General features: G+C 44.2%; 2 protein-coding genes across 2 annotated transcripts; both read left to right on the forward strand.

Moving 5' to 3' along the window:
* The first annotated feature begins 2,877 nt into the window (after positions 1-2,877).
* Positions 2,878-5,270, forward strand: ANKRD7 (ankyrin repeat domain 7). Its single transcript, XM_058836593.1, has 4 exons — positions 2,878-2,987; positions 4,648-4,762; positions 4,895-5,068; positions 5,160-5,270. The coding sequence occupies exons 1-4, from the start codon at positions 2,878-2,880 to the stop codon at positions 5,268-5,270; spliced, it is 510 nt and encodes a 169-aa protein (XP_058692576.1).
* A 2,085-nt stretch (positions 5,271-7,355) lies between these two features.
* Positions 7,356-17,721, forward strand: LOC131578169 (uncharacterized). The gene is made up of 21 exons (XM_058836710.1): positions 7,356-7,482; positions 7,599-7,660; positions 8,204-8,306; positions 8,424-8,620; positions 9,072-9,168; positions 9,286-9,347; positions 10,206-10,308; positions 10,428-10,492; positions 11,470-11,572; positions 11,690-11,754; positions 12,338-12,440; positions 12,558-12,613; positions 13,205-13,307; positions 13,422-13,528; positions 14,095-14,197; positions 14,326-14,375; positions 14,504-14,581; positions 15,308-15,442; positions 16,652-16,824; positions 17,017-17,111; positions 17,486-17,721. The coding sequence occupies exons 1-21, from the start codon at positions 7,356-7,358 to the stop codon at positions 17,518-17,520; spliced, it is 2,022 nt and encodes a 673-aa protein (XP_058692693.1). The 3' UTR covers positions 17,521-17,721.
* Positions 17,722-17,908: the final 187 nt, after the last annotated feature.

Below are 17,908 nucleotides of genomic sequence, written 5' to 3' on the forward strand. Positions count from 1 at the left end.
TGATGGAAGTTCCTCCTTAAACAGAAGTTGTTGGAGGAGACAAGAAGTAGCTAGCAGCTAAAGAGTTGAAAAGAGGAGTATGCAACAGGCCATGTCCTGAGAGCAAGCGTTTCCCAATGCTTGTGCATCTCAGGGAGGCCTGGAATAGAGGGATCCCAGCCTGCACGGTTATTATGATCAGATAATTCAAAAACCTGGGAAGAAATGTAAATAAAGAGGGCAGATAAAAACACCTAGGGGCTAACACACAAGAACTGGTACTCTATTGGTATGCAAGTGATGAAAAATACTAAACAGTCATCTTAGTTTTTTCTATAATGAAGACAAGTATCAAGGCTGATACTGTGCTGTCTTTATGAGCTTGGTACTGGATGGTCCCAGTAGAACTCAGGGTGAAAATTTCAGAAGGAAATGCGTTTCTGGAATGAGGTGAAGAAGGATAAAGGTGAGAGATAAAAGGGCAAAAAACCATGGAATTGATTACTTCGGATGCTCTGAGAATAATACATAAATTCTCTGATCAAAAGTGTAGAGTAATTCCAGTGCACAGAGCTAATCTGTTCATCAAGCAGGATGAAATCTAACAATCACTAAGAGACTCAGGTGATGACTGGGAGCAAACCCTGCTGCTTTCTTTGAGCAACACCAGTGAATACTGGCAAACATTGGTGATGGGATGCACTGTTAGAATCAGGGAACCTTACATACAGTAGGTTTGTGAGATTTTTTTTTTTTTTGCCACATGCTAAATATGAAAGATCCTATGTTCTTACACACTGCCCAGTGACTGTGCTGGAGGTTTGACAGCAGTATCCTGTTATTTGTACATTGAAATGCTTTCAAGTCATGGTAATGACCAGTGTGCTACCAATCAGGTGGAATGGCCTGTGCCACTTCAGGTGTCTATCTCCCTGCAACAAACCAATTACTTGCAGCAGAAAACCACCATGTGACCTGCAGAAATCATGAGGAGGCATGAAGAGTACCTGTTATTTCAATTAGCCTGCTTAATTCAGAATGCTGGGTGGACAGTGTGCTGGGATAGCACCAAACACAACATTTGAAAAGATGTGCTTTAGACTAGGCTGCATGAATGAAATGCAAGATTGAATGAATGGAATTGCCTCCAATCTGAGTAATTATTGCAGCACTGTTTATGGCATTCAGTGAAACAAGACTACATTTGGGTGACCCTCTGACTCTGGCTCTAGGGGACACAGAATAACAGCCACTGCAGTGGGGTGTATTTCTCTATACTGCTTGCTCACACAATCCCTAAAAGTGATTCTATCACATCCACAAGAACAACTTCTGCTGGTGTAACTGGTGAAGGATTAACCCATGCAAGGAAAAGACTCTATGGTCTTGTCTCCTCTTCAGGCTTTTGAGAAGTTAGCATCCAAAGTCCATGCCTTCTTTTGAGGCTCAAAAGAATACTTCACAGTTAAGGGCTCTGACTTTCATCTAGGTAGTCAAAATCTGGCTCCTGATTATTTGTGAATGTAAATTGTTCCTTGATGGTAAGTTGCTAGGGAATTATTTTATAAACTACCAGTGGCCTAACTCATTCCTGTCCATCAGTGGGGGCCCTTGCATTTGGCTGTGATTAATTTTTACCATATAATTTGAAAATCAGGCATGAAAAGGATTAAAAAAAGCATATTTTCCCTATTAACAGGATTTAGCAGTTAGGTATTAAAGCAATCAAGACTTTAATCTTTTGTTTGCATTATTATAATATTTACAATGACCTTTTACGTGAAAAAAAAAGAAAATAGATCAGTGTATATACTGAATACTAGCATTTCCCTAAAATGTTATTTTCTGTCCTTGCAGTTTTTTTCCACCTGCTATCCACCGTTTTTCCTAATAGACAGAAGAGGAAATGTAAAATCATTGCATAAAATTACTTTTTCTTTGTTTTCTCTTTGTCTGTGCACATGTAATGAACAGCCCCCCTCCCGCTTGTGATAGTGGGCTCAGGGTTTTTGCCTCAGAAGTGAGGTATTTTAGTGCCAAGAGAGTAGGCAGGCTTTTAAAAAGGCTGGGAGTTTGGGGTGCTGAATTCCCTTGAAAATCTGACCTTAGTGTTTCTATAGAAGTGTTTATGGCCTAAGTTGAGGCTCAGCTTATTTTTTGAGTTCTTGCCAACTGCTAGAATGGAGCCATTGAAAACTCATTTTCTAAATTACCTCTTTTAAAGGCTGGCCAAGCCAACAGGAATTTTGTCTCCGTTATTGATTAATTTAAAATGAACTTAATGACTCTAACTCTGGTGTTCAAAGGTAGTCATTAATTAGCTAATGTTTTAACATAAAATGATCAATGGATTGAAGAGGATAGAAATGCAGTTAACTATTGATCGCTGGGATTAGGATATGGTAAACCATGGGAGACTTCCAGTCTGCCTTCTGTTCAAAAGCCTGCCCTTGGTTTACGGGAAACTTGAACAGATTACCTCCAGAACACTGTCTGCAGAGGGGAAAACAGTGTCCTGGGAACCAGCCGTACGTCACTTCAGTTACTCATTTATTGATTGATTTATTTTCATCTGGGCTAACATTCTTCATTGTTACAGCACACACTTCTTCAGAGTTTCCCCAGAGGAGGAAGTGTGGGGCTGACCGGAGCGCTGTGATCTCCCCTCACCCCAGGCCGCGCTGTCCCCGTGCCCAGGCCGCGGTGTCCCGGGCCCGCCGCCTGTGACGCCGGCCCGCGTTCCACGGCACCGCCCGGACCTGTCGCACCTGCGGCTCGCGTCCCTGCGGCTCCTGTCCCCACAGCCGCTCCCCGTCCCCGCCCGGGCCTGGCAGAGGCGGCCGGGCCCCTCCTGTGTGTGCTGGGTCCCTCCTGTGCGTGCTGGGCCCGGCCCGAGCCATGGCGCTGGTGGACTTGCACGGCGCGGCCGCCAGCGGGGACGTGGCCCGGCTGCGGCAGCACTGGTGGCTGAACAAGCACCGCATCAATGGCTACAACCCGGACAAGCAGTAAGCACAAACAGCAGCCCCTCCCCTCCGCCTGTTCAAAATGTAGAATTTGTCAAAATTATCTGAGTCAGGGCGGGTTTTTTTTTTTTAATGTATGTATTTTGCCTACTTTCAAGCCTAAGCATCAAGAAAAGAGACAATCAGTGGAACAGGCAGCAGCTAGCATCTCTTAGCCAAGGACATCCTGGAACTAACTAGCATTAAGGATGTAGTAAATCAAGATATTGTTGTGCCAGTAGAACAGACAGCAGAAGCATCCCTTAGTGAAGGAACATGTATAAAGGCTGTAGTAAATCAAGATGTTGATGTATTTCTATATATACACATTACCAGTTTGGCAAAAGACTCAAGGCCCATCTATGCTGTAGCTGTATTGTCTTCATTATAATACTAAAAATCACACCTATAGGTTAAAAAGACCCCTGCCAAGGTGAAGACCCCTCCCCTAAGCATGCATAGAAGTTAGCTGTGGTTCCATAACTTGTATGGAGACTTTTAACCAATCATAATAGAGGGGCTATACTTGGAAAGTTATTAATTCTTAACTTCTTTGTATAAATAAAACCATGGAAAGTCTGGTGGGGTGTATTTTATTTATGAAATACCATTGAGCACCCAGGCATGTGTAACTCTGAAACACATAATCAGTGTCTCCCTCAAGTGTGCAATTCTTGGCTTGCTGAACACAAGGTAACAAACCAAATTTTGCAGAGAACACACCCACTCTGAAGAGCCAGTAAAGCCCAGCATTGTGCCTGGCAGCAGGGCCAGCCCCAGAGCACCAGCCTTGCCTGAGCTGGAGTAGGAGAGAGTGAAAACCCCACTCTGGTCTGGCCTGCCCTGCCCTGCTCGGGAGCCTGGCCTCTGTACTTGATCTTTGTCTTGTCTCATCCCTGTTTATCCAAGTGTACAGCCTGGATGGGGCTCTGAGCAACCTGGTCTAGTGGAAGAATCCCTACCCATGGCAGGGATTGGAACTAGATGGTCTTTAAGGTCCTTTCCAACCCAACCCAACCCAACCCATATTAAGATTTGATGATTCTGTAGAGCTCATCAGGCCTTCATTCAAGCAGACATCTCCTTTCCAGGTACCAGACTGAGTAGCTTGGTTTAGCAGGACATGGATTCACAGAAAGCCAGCTCAGCCTTTCCAGTGCTGTCAGAAGTCCCATCCCATCTGTCTCTGGTGCAGGACTGATGGGGGGGGGAAGCAGGGGGGACTTGGGTGCTCACACTGGTTCTGCACTCTCTGTAGACTTACACAGCCTCCATTGCTAAGCAGTGTTTACCGTAAGCCAAGGACATTTTCAGTGTCTCATGCTTGGCCAGTGAGAAAGTACACAAAAAGCTGGAGAGAGCTTAGCCAGGTCAACATTCTGGAATGGGATCTGGCATCAGTGAGTGGGTTGTGGGCAGCTGTATTGTACATCACAGATTTTTCTTGGGATTTTTTTATTTGCTATTATTATTAAAATATTTATTTTATTCCTTTGTTCTATTTATCAATCTGTTATGATTTAATTGTTATTTAAAGTTTTCATTTTGATTCTCCTCCCTGTTCCACTGGGGTGGGGAGGGAGAGGGTGTGAGCGAGTGGCTGCATGGTGCTTAATTGCCAGCTGGACTAAAACCAGAAGAACTGCGTATGTTTCATTTCTAGGACTCCTCTGCATCTTGCTTGCATAAATGGCCATGCAGATGTTGTTCAGTTTCTGGTAGAAAAGAAGTGCAAGCTAAATCCTTGTGACAAATTGAATAAATCACCACTAATGAAGGTATGCAGAAGGGGCATATGTTCTCTAATTTTTGATGATGCTCATACTTTCTAGTGTTGGGAAGGTGCGGGCATTCTGACAGTGAGAAACATAGATGTTGGAAGTTATTCCTCCTTTGTGTCTTGTTTCCAGGCAGTAGAGCACCAGCACAAGGACTGTGCAGCTATTCTGCTGGAACATGGTGCCAACCACAACCACAGAGATGTAAATGGTAACACCGCCCTTCACTTTGCTGTCATGGTTTCTAGCAAATCTCTTGTGGAGCTGTTACTTGAGCACGGTGCAGATATTAATGCTAAGAATAAAGTAAGCTTGGACTTTAGGTAAAGCTGCTCTTTCCAAGTCAACTTGCTCTACTTCTCTCTGTTATTCTAAGAGAGATGATTTCTCCTTTCAGTTCGGATACACTCCGCTTACTCTTGCAGTCACTGAAAACTGTGAAGAAACGGTCAAGTTCCTTCTTCAAAAGGGAGCTGATGTGAATGCTCAGGATAATATTTATAGGTAAAGGGTTTGCCAAAAGTGCATGTGGGACTCCTTAGCACTGTTCAGGTTGGATTGATGTGAGGCATAAAAATGAGCTTTAAAAAAAGAATTGACCAGAAGGGATCTCCTGTGTGACCTGTGAAAGCAGAGCCAGGCTTGGTTGCTCCCCTTCTTCAGGAGGTTATTTCCACACTGAGGACTGCAAGAAAGCACACACCGACATGTGCATACACTCACAGGCACACAGGCCCTGAGTCTGCTCTGGGAAGGTGGTTGTCCAGGAGATCTCCTGAGGTCCCACCAACCTGAATTCTCCAGCACTTGCAGACATTTGGTTGTGCCTTTACTCTGCCTGTAGGAGAGGGGAAATGAATGGTTTGAGGAGCAAAGAGGAATTAAAGTATTGGCTAGGCAGTGTTTGTAAAAGCTGATGTATTTACTCTTATCTCTTGGATGCCCTAGGAGCCCTCTTACAATTGCTACTGTTTCTGGGAATAAGAAAACAGTACAACTTCTTCTTCACCATGGTGCTGTTCTTCCTGAGTCAGACATGGGACTCTACCTATGTCAAGCTTTCACCAAAATGGTTCAAAATGATGTGTAAGTGTTTTACATCATTGTTACAGCAACCATATTTCCCTCATGTCTGTGCTGATGTGCATCTCTTTTTGATAACAGCAGTAGGGTTTAATGAGATGCTGGGAGCTTTGTAGAAGCTGAGCTCAGTGATGTCTACTGATGTATCTCTTTCCATGTCAAGAGTAGATTTAGAAGTTGAGGAAAACTTTGTCCCTTTTCCCCCCCAGCTGTCTCTGAGAATTCAGCTGTGTGCTTCCAAGTTTCACTGCATTGGCAGCAACTACTTGCCTTTTATTTCAGAGGGGACCTAACTGATATCCCCTGTGTGCTTAACCAGGCTGAGGAAAAAAGCCCTCTTTCTCAGTGATGGTAGCCAAGGGATGGGTGAACATATCACATTATTCCTGTGGGCATTCCTTGTCTAGCTATAAACAATTGCCCATGAATTCTTGTCACTGGATTTTGACTTCATTTCTTCTTCACCTGCCCCTTCTGGCAACCTGTATCAATGGAAAGCAGGAGAGAAGGGAGCTTGTGTAAACTATGGTGTAAAAACCCCTTCAGGAATAAAGCATACATAAAAATGTTTGAAGATTGCTCTTACAATATGTGGTGCTCATTCCTTCCCTCCGGGCTTCTGGCATAGTATAAATGTGATAATGCACCATTCTGCAAAGCAGCCTTGATCTGGAGAACATGTTCAATTTATTTTCTTGTTCGATTGGGGTTTTTTTTTTGTTTTTCTGCTTATTAAACCAACCCAAGCCCCAGCTAACCCAGTGTTATTAGAGGACAACACAGGTCTTGGAATGCAAGCACAATATTTGTTGGTCTATTGATAACCCACTTGGGAGCTCTCTAACTCTCAAGTCCAGAGGCTAACCATGGGAATTTCTGAAGCCCTTTAAAGTGAGGACCAAGACTGAGGAGACATTAAACCATCTTGACATGGAGAGTAGCTGCACCATTAGCATAACATCTAGCTGAGGTAGAGGCTTTGGTGATGTCAATCTGCCAGGAGGCTTGTTAAATTCCTTGCCCTTGAAATGGAGAGGGGATTTATCAGATGAGACTGTAGCCAGACTGTAGCAGGGTTACTCCACAGAAAAGACTAGGCACCTCTACTGTCAGCACACCTGTAATGAGGATTTCAGTCTCCACTACTCTTGGACTGCAGTGTGTTCTGTGTGTGTGACCCTTTATCACTTGTCTATGAACAAGGATAGGATGCAACATGCATAGCTTTTGCTTTTCCTGCAGACAGTGCATGGAAATCTGGGGGGGATTTTACCTAATGCATCTTCTTCCTTTCTATATTTAGTGTTGCTAATGAACGAATTGGCAGCTCCTGCTATGAGACAGCTCCTGTCATTCCCTTGGAAACACCTGCATTGGCAGAGTCACGTAAGATACTTTGCTGTCAAAGAGGTGATGAGGAAAATCACTGTAGCAGAAGTATACTCAGTCAATGGGATGCTGGTCTGAAGGGATGGGCCAAAGGACTGGAAAATAAACACTCAAGTCAACAATGTGCTTCTTATCTTATTTCTTAGGTGATGTGCCAAAAGAAGAAGCAGCAGAAAAGGAATACAGTGGTCCAGCTGCAAGCAAAAATAAAGTGTCTGTGCAATCTATTACGGTGCAGCCTTACAGAGGTAATTTCAGAGGGGCTAGATGGTTAACTTTTCAAGGCTCCTTGGAGTGAAGCAGTGAAGAGCAGCAGAGCGAAATGAGCACTCACAGAAGTGACACACTTCTTGTCTTTTTCTAGGAGACTACAAAGCAGAAGGAGCAGAGAAAAAGGAAGAAAAACTCTCCCTCTGCAATCCTGAAGTATGTTCTCTGAGGGAGGCAGTGGGGCTCCTATGAATCCCTGGATTCTGGGTTTGTTTTCCTTTGCTGCTTCTGTCACACAGTCAGACCTTGACATGCCCTGCTTCAGACAAGCTTTTCATTTGGGACTGGGAGAAAATGAGGTCGAGCTAATATCCTGGGCCTCCTTGCAGCTGGCCTTCAAGCAGGATTTCTAGTGCATCACAGAGGAGTAAAGCTCACTCTTGGTTATAGTCCTCTGAAAACTAACAGGCTGGTATTGTGAGGATTGCTGTTTTTTCATCACACAGCTTGCTTCTCTAGATGCATGCAGTATCAGCTGGTTCACATATGATCTACAGTCTGGAGATTTATTTCTTCTGCCTAGGTTCTCTCCAGACTGAGCAGGTGGACTTTTTACTGTTTTGAAAACGATGCTCAGAAGTGATACCAAACACACTGGCTCTGCTTGCCCTTTCTGTCCTTTCCATCACCTGATCCCACTCCTTAGGCCTGTTGGCTGAGCAGGAAAGTTTTCATGTGTGTGTCTTTTAAATTACACAGACTGATCCTAAAGGTCCAGGGAAAGTGCGGGCCAGTGTGGGGCTTCCTACTGCAAACAGCAGCAGGTTGGATGCATGCCCTGCTGCAGTGGAGCACAGCAAAGGTAATTTCAGGGGGACTAAGTGGTTACCTTTGTAAGCCTCTCTGGAGTGAAAGCAGGTGGAGAAAGGCAGAGTGAAATAAGCACGCACAGAAATGACATGCTTCTTGTCTTTCTTAGGTGTCTTGCCAGCAGCAGCAGCAGAAGTGAAAAAGGAAGACAGTGATTCCTCCTGGGGATCTGAGGTACCTTCTTTGAGGGAGGCAGTGGGGTCCCTCTGGCTCACCTACTTCTGGGCTCATTCTACTTTGATGCTGCTTCTGCCACAGCCTCCTTACTTGGACCTTGACATGCTACTGCTTCAGATAATCTCTTCAGTTAGTACTGGGACAAAGTGAGGTCCAACTAATGCTGTGTGTCTCCTTGTGGCTGATCCCCAAGCTGGATTTCTAGGACAAAGAAGTAACACTTCCTTTTGGTTACAGTCCTCTGAAATCCTAGAAGGCTGGAATTGTGAGAATTACTTTTTTCCACCTCACAGATCTCTTTTGTGGATTCAGCCAATGTTAAATGGTTGTGTATGACCCACATACACATATTTCTTCTGCCTAGGTTCTCTCAAGCTTGGGCAGATGGAATTTGTCCCATTTTGAAATATCTGCTCAAGAGAGATACCAAAAACATGAGATGCTTGCTGTGTTTGCCCTTTTTGTTCTTTTTTCCCCTGATCCCTCTCCTTAGGTCTGTTGGCAGGAGAACTTTTGAGCAGGGAAGTGAGTGTGGAAGCAGCCTGTGCCAGTTCTCACATGTGTCTTTTAAATTACACAGCCTAGTACTGAAGTTCTAGATGAATTAGCAACCACTGTGCTGCTTCCTGCTGGCAGAATGTTTCCAGAGCCCTCTGTTGCCAAGGAGAGTATCAAAGGTAATTTCAGAGGGACTGAATGGTTACCTTTATAAGCCTCTCTGGAGTGAAACAGGTGAAGAACAGCAGAGTGAAATAAGCACTCATAGAAATGACACGCTTCTTATCTTTTGTTAGGGGCCTCACAAGCAGCAGGAGCAGCAAAAGAGAAAGACAGTGACTCCCTCTGCAATCCTAAGGTACCTTCTCTGAGGGAGGCATGGAGGCCCCTCTGGCTCACTGGATTTTCTTCTCATTTTTCTTTGATTCTTTTTCTACCACACACTTGTAACTTGGATCTTGACAACCAGCTTCTTCAGATAATCTTTTCAGTGAAGGCTGGGATAAAAGGAGGTCCAGCTGATGTCCTGGGCCTCCTTGAGGAAGTCCTGGCATCCAGGCAGGACTTCTACTAGAGTGGTAAAGCTTCCTGTTGGTTACAGTACTCTGAAATCCGTGAAAGGTGACATTGTGAGGATTGCTGTTTTTCCATCACACAGCTCTCTTCCCTGAATGCAGTCAATGTCAAATAATTCCTGTTGACCTAGAGCTTAGAGATTTATTTCTTCTGCCTAGGTTGTTGCTAGCTTGGACAGGTAGACTTTGTCCTGTTTTGAGAGCTCTGCTCACCAACTAAGGTCATGTGTCTCTCTCGGGGGAGACCTCCAAGCTGGATTTCTAAGACAAAGAAGTAACACTTTCTTCTGGTTACAGTCCTCTGAAGTCCTGGAAGTCTGATATTGTGAGAACTGATCTTTTCCTCCTCACAAATCTCTTCTGTGAATCATCAGTGTCAAATTGTTGTATATGACCCACACTTTAGATCTTTATATCTTCTGCCTAAGTTCTCTTGAGCTTCAGCAGGTGAACTTTATCCTGTTTTAAAAATCTGCTCAAGAGAGATGCTGAATGCATTAGCTGTGTTTGCTCCTTTTGTTCTTTCCATTACCTGATCCCTCTCTTGTTAGGCCTCTTGGCTGAAGCAGAAGCTTTGTGTGTGCAAGTGTGTACACAAGGAGCCTGTGCCAGTTCTCATGTGTGTCTTTTAAATTACACAGCATCTCAGTGATCTTAGAGAGAAAGTGATTAACCCCGTGCAGCATCCTGCTGGAAAATGCCGTAGAGTGGGTGTGCGCTCTGCTGCTGAGGAGCGTGGCAAAGGTAATTTCAGAGGCACTAAATGGTTACGTTAGTAAGTTTCTCTGGAGTAAAAAAGATTTGGAAAAGGAGAGTGAAACAAGCACTCTAAGATCCATGATGAGCTTCTTATGTGTTCTTAGGGGTCTTGCAACCAGCAGGAGGAGCAGTGAAAAGGGAAGACACCGATTCTCCCTGGGATTCTGAGGTACCTTTTCTGAGGGACACTGAGGTCCCTCTGACTCACTGGCTTCTGGGCTCATTTTCCTTTGCAGCTGCCTCTGCTACACACTTGTAACTTGGACCTTAACCAGCCACTGCTTCAGATAATCTGTTCAGTTAGGACTGGGACAAAGTGAGATCCAGCTAATGTCCTGAGCTCCATGTGGCTGATGTCCAAGTTAGATTTCTAGAATAGCACAGAGCTGTAAAGCTCCTTATGAAACCAGTGAAAGGTTGGAATTTTTAGGATTTCTGTTTCTCCATCACTCAGATTACTCCTTGTTCCATCCTGCTGTAAAAGGAGAGTTGGGGAGGATTCTTTTCGATAGATTTCTCAAATGAAAATAAAACACAAGTGCAACAATATTATATCTGAGAACTGTTTATTGATGAAGATAAGTGCTCCTACCAAAGTTCACTACTGTTGTGTGCTCAGGCTCATCCCATGGCCCAATTTCCCAGGCATTTTTCCTAGGCATCCAGGGATCTGCCACACTGGCTTGTGGTGGGGGAGGGGGTCTCTTGCAGCCCAGTCACAGAAGTTTTCTTTCTCCTGGTCAGCTGCCAGGTGAAGGCTCACGAAGGACAGGGCTCCCAGCAAGTGTACAACCCCTAAAGTTGTTTTTCACCTCATGTATAACATATGCTCAGGCATTAATAAAAATCAGATTGGTTCCTCTCACTTCTCTAGGTGTGGTCAATTTCAAACAGTTCCCATATGACCTACACTTTAGATAATAATTTCTTCTGCCTAGGTTCTCTCTAGCTCAGGGAGGTGTCCTTAATCATATTTTGAAAACCCTGCTCAACAGAATGCTGAATGTGCTTGCTGTGTTGACTCCTTTGGTTCTTTCGTCCCCTGATCCCACTCCTTAGACCTATTGGCAGAAGAACTTTAGAGCAGGGAAGTGGGTGTGGAAGAAGCCTGTGCCAGTTCTCATGTGTGTCTTTTAAATTACACAGACTGATCCTAAAGGTCCAGGGAAAGTGCGGGCCAGTGTGGGGCTTCCTACTGCAAACAGCAGCAGGTTGGATGCATGCCCTGCTGCAGTGGAGCACAGCAAAGGTAATTTCAGGGGGACTAAGTGGTTACCTTTGTAAGCCTCTCTGGAGTGAAAGCAGGTGGAGAAAGGTAGAGTGAAATAAGCACGCACAGAAATGACATGCTTCTTGTCTTTCTTAGGTGTCTTGCCAGCAGCAGCAGCAGAAGTGAAAAAGGAAGACAGTGATTCCTCCTGGGGATCTGAGGTACCTTCTTTGAGGGAGGCAGTGGGGTCCCTCTGGCTCACCTACTTCTGGGCTCATTCTACTTTGATGCTGCTTCTGCCACAGCCTCCTTACTTGGACCTTGACATGCTACTGCTTCAGATAATCTCTTCAGTTAGTACTGGGACAAAGTGAGGTCCAACTAATGCTGTGTGTCTCCTTGTGGCTGATCCCCAAGCTGGATTTCTAGGACAAAGAAGTAACACTTCCTTTTGGTTACAGTCCTCTGAAATCCTAGAAGGCTGGAATTGTGAGAATTACTTTTTTCCTCTTCACAGATCTTTTTTGTGAATTATCAATGTCAAATGGTTGTGTATGACCGACAATTTAAGGATTTATTTCTTCTGCTTAGGTTCTCTCAAGCTTGGGCAGGTGGACTTTGTCTCATTTTAAAATTGCTGCTCAACAACATTGATGAATGAATTGGTTTTGTTTGCCCTTTTTGTTCTTTTCATCACCTTATCCCTCTCCTTAGGTGCCTTGGCTGAAGCAGAATCTTTGAACATGGAAGTGGGTGCAGAAGCCACCTGTGCCAGTTCTTATGTGTGTCTTTTAAATTACGCAGACTTTTTCTAGAATTGTAGAAGAAGTGTTTGGCAGCAAGCGACGTCCTAATGCAGACCGCAAAGGAGTGGGTGTGCGCTCTGGTGCCGCGGGGTGCAGCGAAGGTAATTCCAAAAGGACTACATGGTTACCTTTGTAAGCCTCATTGAAGTGAATCAGATTTGGAAAAGGAGAGTAACACAAGCACTCAGAGCTATGACAAGCCTCTTACCTGTTCTTAGGGGTCTTGCAACCAGCAGGAGGAGCAGGAGATGATGATTCTTCTTGGGATTCTGAGGTACCTTTTCTGAAGGAGACAGTGAGGTCCCTCTCACTCGCTGGCTTCTGGGCTCACTTTCCTTTGATGCTGCTTCTGCCACACACTCATACCTTAGACCTTGACATTCTGCTGCTGCAGACACACTGTTCAGATGGGATTAGGACAAAGTGAGGTCAAGCTAATATCCTTGGCCTCCTTGTGGCTGATGTCCAAGTTAGATTTGCAGTAAGGATTATGTAGTAAACCTCTGTGTTTGTTACAGTCCTGTGAAAACTGTGCAGGGTTGGAATTGTGAAGATTCATTTTTCCATCAAACATCTCTCTTCTGTATATCCAGTTAATGTCAATTGGATTCCCATATGACCTACAGTCTACAGATTTATTTCTTTTGCCTACATTCTCTGTGGCATGGGCAGGTGTACTTGGTCCCGTTTTGAAAGCCCTGCTCAACAGAGATGCTGAATGTGCTTGCTGTGTTTGCCCTTTTTGTTCTTTCCATCACCTAATCCCTCTTGTTAAGCCTCTTGGCTGAAGCACAGCCTTTGAATGTGGAAATGGGTGGAGAAGCAGCCTGTGCCAGTTCTCACATATGTCTTTTAAATTACGCAGACTGATTCTGAAGGTGAAGGGGAAGTGTCGGCTGCTGTCCAGCTTCCTGCTGCAAACAGCAGCAGGTTGAATGCATGCTCTGTTGCAGTGGAACGTGGCAAAGGTAACTTCAGAGGAACTAAGTGGTTACCTTTGTAAGCCTCTCTGGAGTGAATCAGTTTTGGAAAAGCAGAATAAAATAAACACTCTTAGCTATTACATGCTTACTTTTTCTTAGGGGTCTTGAAACAAGCATGGAGAGAAACGAAAAATGAAGACAGAGTCTTGCAGCCAGCAGGGGGAGAAGCAAAACAGGAAGATAATGATTTTCCCTGGGATTCTGAGGTACCTTTTCTGAGGGACGCAGTGGGGATCCCACTGACTCACCTACTTCTAGGTTCATTTTCCTTCGTTGCTGCTTATGCCAAACGTTTGTAGCTTGGACCCTGACATGCTCCTGCTTCAGACAAGCTGTTCAGATGGGACTCGACAAAGTCCTGGACCTCCTTGCAGCTGACATCCATATGGGATTTCTAGGACAAAGAAGTAACACTTCCGTCTGGTTACAGTCCCCTGAAGCCCTAGAAGGCTGGCATTGTGAGAATTGCTTTTTCCCACCTCAAAGATCTCTTTTGTGGATCCAGTCAATGTCAAATTGTTGCAGATGACCCATAGTTTAGAGACCTATTTTTTCTGCCTTCTCTGAAGTTTGGGCAGGTGGACTTTGTCCTGTTTTTAAAGATCTGCTCAAGAGAGATGCCAAACACACTGACTGTGTTTGCCCTTTTTTTTTCTTTCCATTACCTGATCCCTCTCTTGATAGGCCTCTTGGCTGAAGCAGAAGCTTTAAGGGTGGAAGGTGGTGTGGAAGCAGCCTGTGCCAGTTCTCACATGTGTCTTAAATTATGCAGACTGATTCTGAAGGTCGAATAAAAGTGTCGGCTGATGTGCAGCTTCCTGCTGCAGACCAAAACAGAGTGGGTGTGAGCTGTGCTGCAGTTGAGCTCAGCAAAGGTAATTTCAGAGGGACTACATGTTTACCTTTGTAGGTCTCTCTGGAGTGAATCAGTTTTGGAAAAGCAGAGTGGAAGAAGCACTCACAGCAGCAACACTCTTATCATATTTTTTCTCTCTATTACCAGCTGCAAGAGCAGAACAGGAGGAACATCTTATCTCCTCTTCTGAGAATAAGGTACTTAGCTCTCTTTCTGAGCTCTTACACTACCTTTGGCAGAAGTCACATTTCTTCATGCTCTCTTCTTGAAGGCAGTGGGATGCTACAGTCCTGCTGAGGATTTCTCTTTTTTCTTGCTTGCTTAGCTTCCTACATTACAGGGAGAAGATCTTCAGCTAAAGGTTGATTCTTCAACTCAAACAGATTCTGAGCAGGACAAACAGGTGACTCTTAGAGACAGATGCAGATATCTCTAGATAGAACTTATCAGTGTAAGCATATGTGTTCTTGCTAGTGAGTTCCTTTTGAAATAGTGCTGAAAGAAGGTAATTGATCTGGACCTGAGTTGTATTTTGAACTTAATTTCATATTTATTTGAAGCAGAAGGGCTGAAAAAACTCCCATTCAGCTTCATTTTGAACACCTCCAGGGTTGAGCACAACTCTGGACAACCTGGTCCAGTGTTCCATCACAATACATGGAAATTTTTCCTCCTTGTATCAAATCTAAATCTACTGTCTTTTCATTTTAAATTGTTGCCTTTGACCTGTCACTACAATTCTTGATAAAATGATCTCTCCTTTTTATGTTAAAAGGCTGCAACAAAATCTGTGCAGAGCTTGCTTTTCCTCAAACTGAACAATCCCAAGTTCCTCAGCCTTTTTTCCATGAGAGAGGCATTCCAGCCCTATGAATGTCTTTGTGGCACTCCTCTGGCCTTTTTTCATCAGGTCCATGTCTGCCTTGTGCTGGGGGCTGCAGAGGGAGATACACTACTTTAGGTGGAGTCTCACAAGAGCAGAGTAGAAAGGGAGAATCGCTTCCCTGCTGGCCAACTTCTCCCTCAACCTGTAGACCGATCTAATGATGTAATTTCATCAGCGAAAGCATTGCTTTTGTTGTTATGTTTGCACTGATTTTGCCATGCTTATGAAAAACCATTTCCTTAGCCATTGGCCGGGCAGAAGCTTGACAAAATTCTCGAAAATAACTCACTGGAAGGAGCTCCACTTGGAACTGTGAAGACCAACAGCAGGAGGGAACAGAAGCTGCTGTTGGAGAAACTGGAGAAGTGTAAAACTAGGGTATGGAAAATACCTGTTTCTTGGCAGCTCTTCTGACCCAAGCCTTCTTTGTAGTAAACAGCAGGGAACTTCATTCCTTAAGACTGTTGTGTAACATGGGGTGGTTCAGGGGAAGAAACAGCACTGCTACCTTTGATGTTTCCCTGTTGACACCACTAAGCTGTTCTTAGTACACTACCCAACTTTGTCACAGGAGTAAGTTGAATGACAAACAACTGATGTGACTGATAAGTCTGGTGACTACAATTAAAAAAATCACTAGTTGTGATGTCACTTTGTCCTTAATTGGAGAAGGCCACATGTATTCCTTTCAAAAAGCTGCTTCCCAAGCTTCATAGAGCACACAGTATTTGCTTCTTCTCTATGGTTTGGCAAAGTGGACTGTGTTGACAGAGAAAGAGTAGGCCTGTTGGAATTTTGTGCTGATGTTTTGTTGTATTTCTTCCCCCCATCACCATTGTTATGGAGTTGTAAAGTCACTTTAGGAATAGGAGGAGTTTCTAATTGTGTTGGAATAGTCAACTGTCCTAGTTCAGGCCAGGACAGGGTTGATTTTTGTGGTAGCCAGGAGGGGGCATGGCTGGGGCCCTGAGTTTGTTCTGGAGGACAACTGGAGGACAGAGGGTGGAGGAGGCGGGCAGGGGGCAGGAGCAGGTGCCGTGCATAGGGAAGGGGAAAGGAAAGGGAATCTATTCCCTAGTGGCAGAATAAGTGTGGCACAGGGAGTGGTTGGGTAACACCAGTTCTGAGCATTTTGGATATGAATCTCTTGAACACTTTTCTTTATGAATATTGTTGCTGTTACTGTTTTCATATCTCATTGCTGTTTGCAGTAAATTGTTCTTAACTGAACCCATTACCTTTACCCTTTGTGTCCCCAGTTCTCCTTCCTGTCACACTGGTGAGGGAGAAGGGAAGGAGGGAGTAAAGGAGCAGCAGTGTGGTTTGGAGAGTCTCAGTGGGAGCATGAGTTTGGGGAATACCATTCCTAAACTGTGACATCAGAACAGGCTACAAAGTGTGTTCAGAGTGCTTGAGAGAGGAGAAGTGTTGTGCCAGTCTTTAGGAAACACTAGGAAATCAATGTAGGAGAGGGCCCACTATTAAAGATGAAGAAGTAACACAGGTTTTGAAAGTTAACATCAAAGCACACTACTTTTTTTAATATATAAAAGCTTTCTACTGGGGGTTGTTCTTGTGGTTTGACAGCTTAAGGACCTAAAAGAACTTCTTAACAAGAATGATTATTATGCTGAGTCAGGGAAGAATTCCCTAAAGGAGAAGAAGGTAATAACAATTTTGAGAAACATGCAAGGCCGCCTGGTTGAGTCTTTTGATTCATCAGCTGCAGCTATCTCCCAGCTGGAAGAACGCATTCAACGGTAAGACAGTGGAGCAAGGCTTCACTTTGTGTGATTCTGTGAAAAAAACAGGACTGTCATCTTGCATCCCAGTGAGATACTAATACATGATTTTCAAAGATGCTTTTGTTTCAGATGAGGTTCTTTCATGGGGTTCCTTTGAGATTTGTTTTCTTGTGGACTTCTGTCATAAGGCCTATACTTCTTTTTCAGGCTCCAAATTCAAATGGCAAAGCTGGAAGCCACAATCCAGCAACAAGCCAAGACTATAGAAATCTTTGAGGCAATCCAGCAAATCTCTAACCTCAGTAAGCTACTCAGAGCCTTCCCTTACATTACTCACAAACCTAGTTCTATATTCATGTGTGAAAAGTTAAAAATTTTCAGGTTTTCCTAGAGAGAGTGTAGGAGAGATCTGACCATGTAACTAGATAACCTGAAAGCCCCAACCATATTCTAGAAGAATGGGTGTGGGGGTACGTGTTGGAAGGAAGACATGTAGTAAGTAGGTGGTTTGGGAAGTTTGTACATTCCTGGTACCTCAGCCAATGGGAAAAGGAGGAGGGCAACATGCGGTAGGGAGTTTAGGATAAAAGGAGGCTGGATCCTCCAAAAACTTGATACCCACAGGGGTATGGCCCGCTAGACTCTCCCTTTATTCAAATAAAGTTGATTTTTGCAGGACTCCTCAGTGGACACCAGTCTTTGGCACCGTGATTTTCCGCACACTATCAAAAACTGGTTTGGAATGACATTTGCAAAGTGAGCCAATCCCTGAGGCTGGGTCACCCTGCAGGCATTTCCACCACTTCGGGTATCTCTTTGTTCCCATGAGATTTGTGATATTTAGCAATTCTGTATCTAGTGATCACTATCTAGTGATTACTTACTGTTATTTTTTGCCTGTTGCTGTTTCACTTGTCAATAAATTGTTATCTAGTCACTTACATCTACTTGTATTTCTTCCTTATTGGTGGAAAGGGAGTGGATGGAACTAAGGGGAGGTAACTCATTTTAGAGTGTCCACTTCTTTAAACTGTCTCAAACCAAGACTTATATTTTATAACTACCCTGGGAAGATGGTTATTGATACTGTTCTTGGTAG

The sequence above is a fragment of the Poecile atricapillus genome, chromosome 1, assembly GCF_030490865.1.
Source record: "Poecile atricapillus isolate bPoeAtr1 chromosome 1, bPoeAtr1.hap1, whole genome shotgun sequence".
Lineage (NCBI taxonomy): Eukaryota > Metazoa > Chordata > Aves > Passeriformes > Paridae > Poecile > Poecile atricapillus.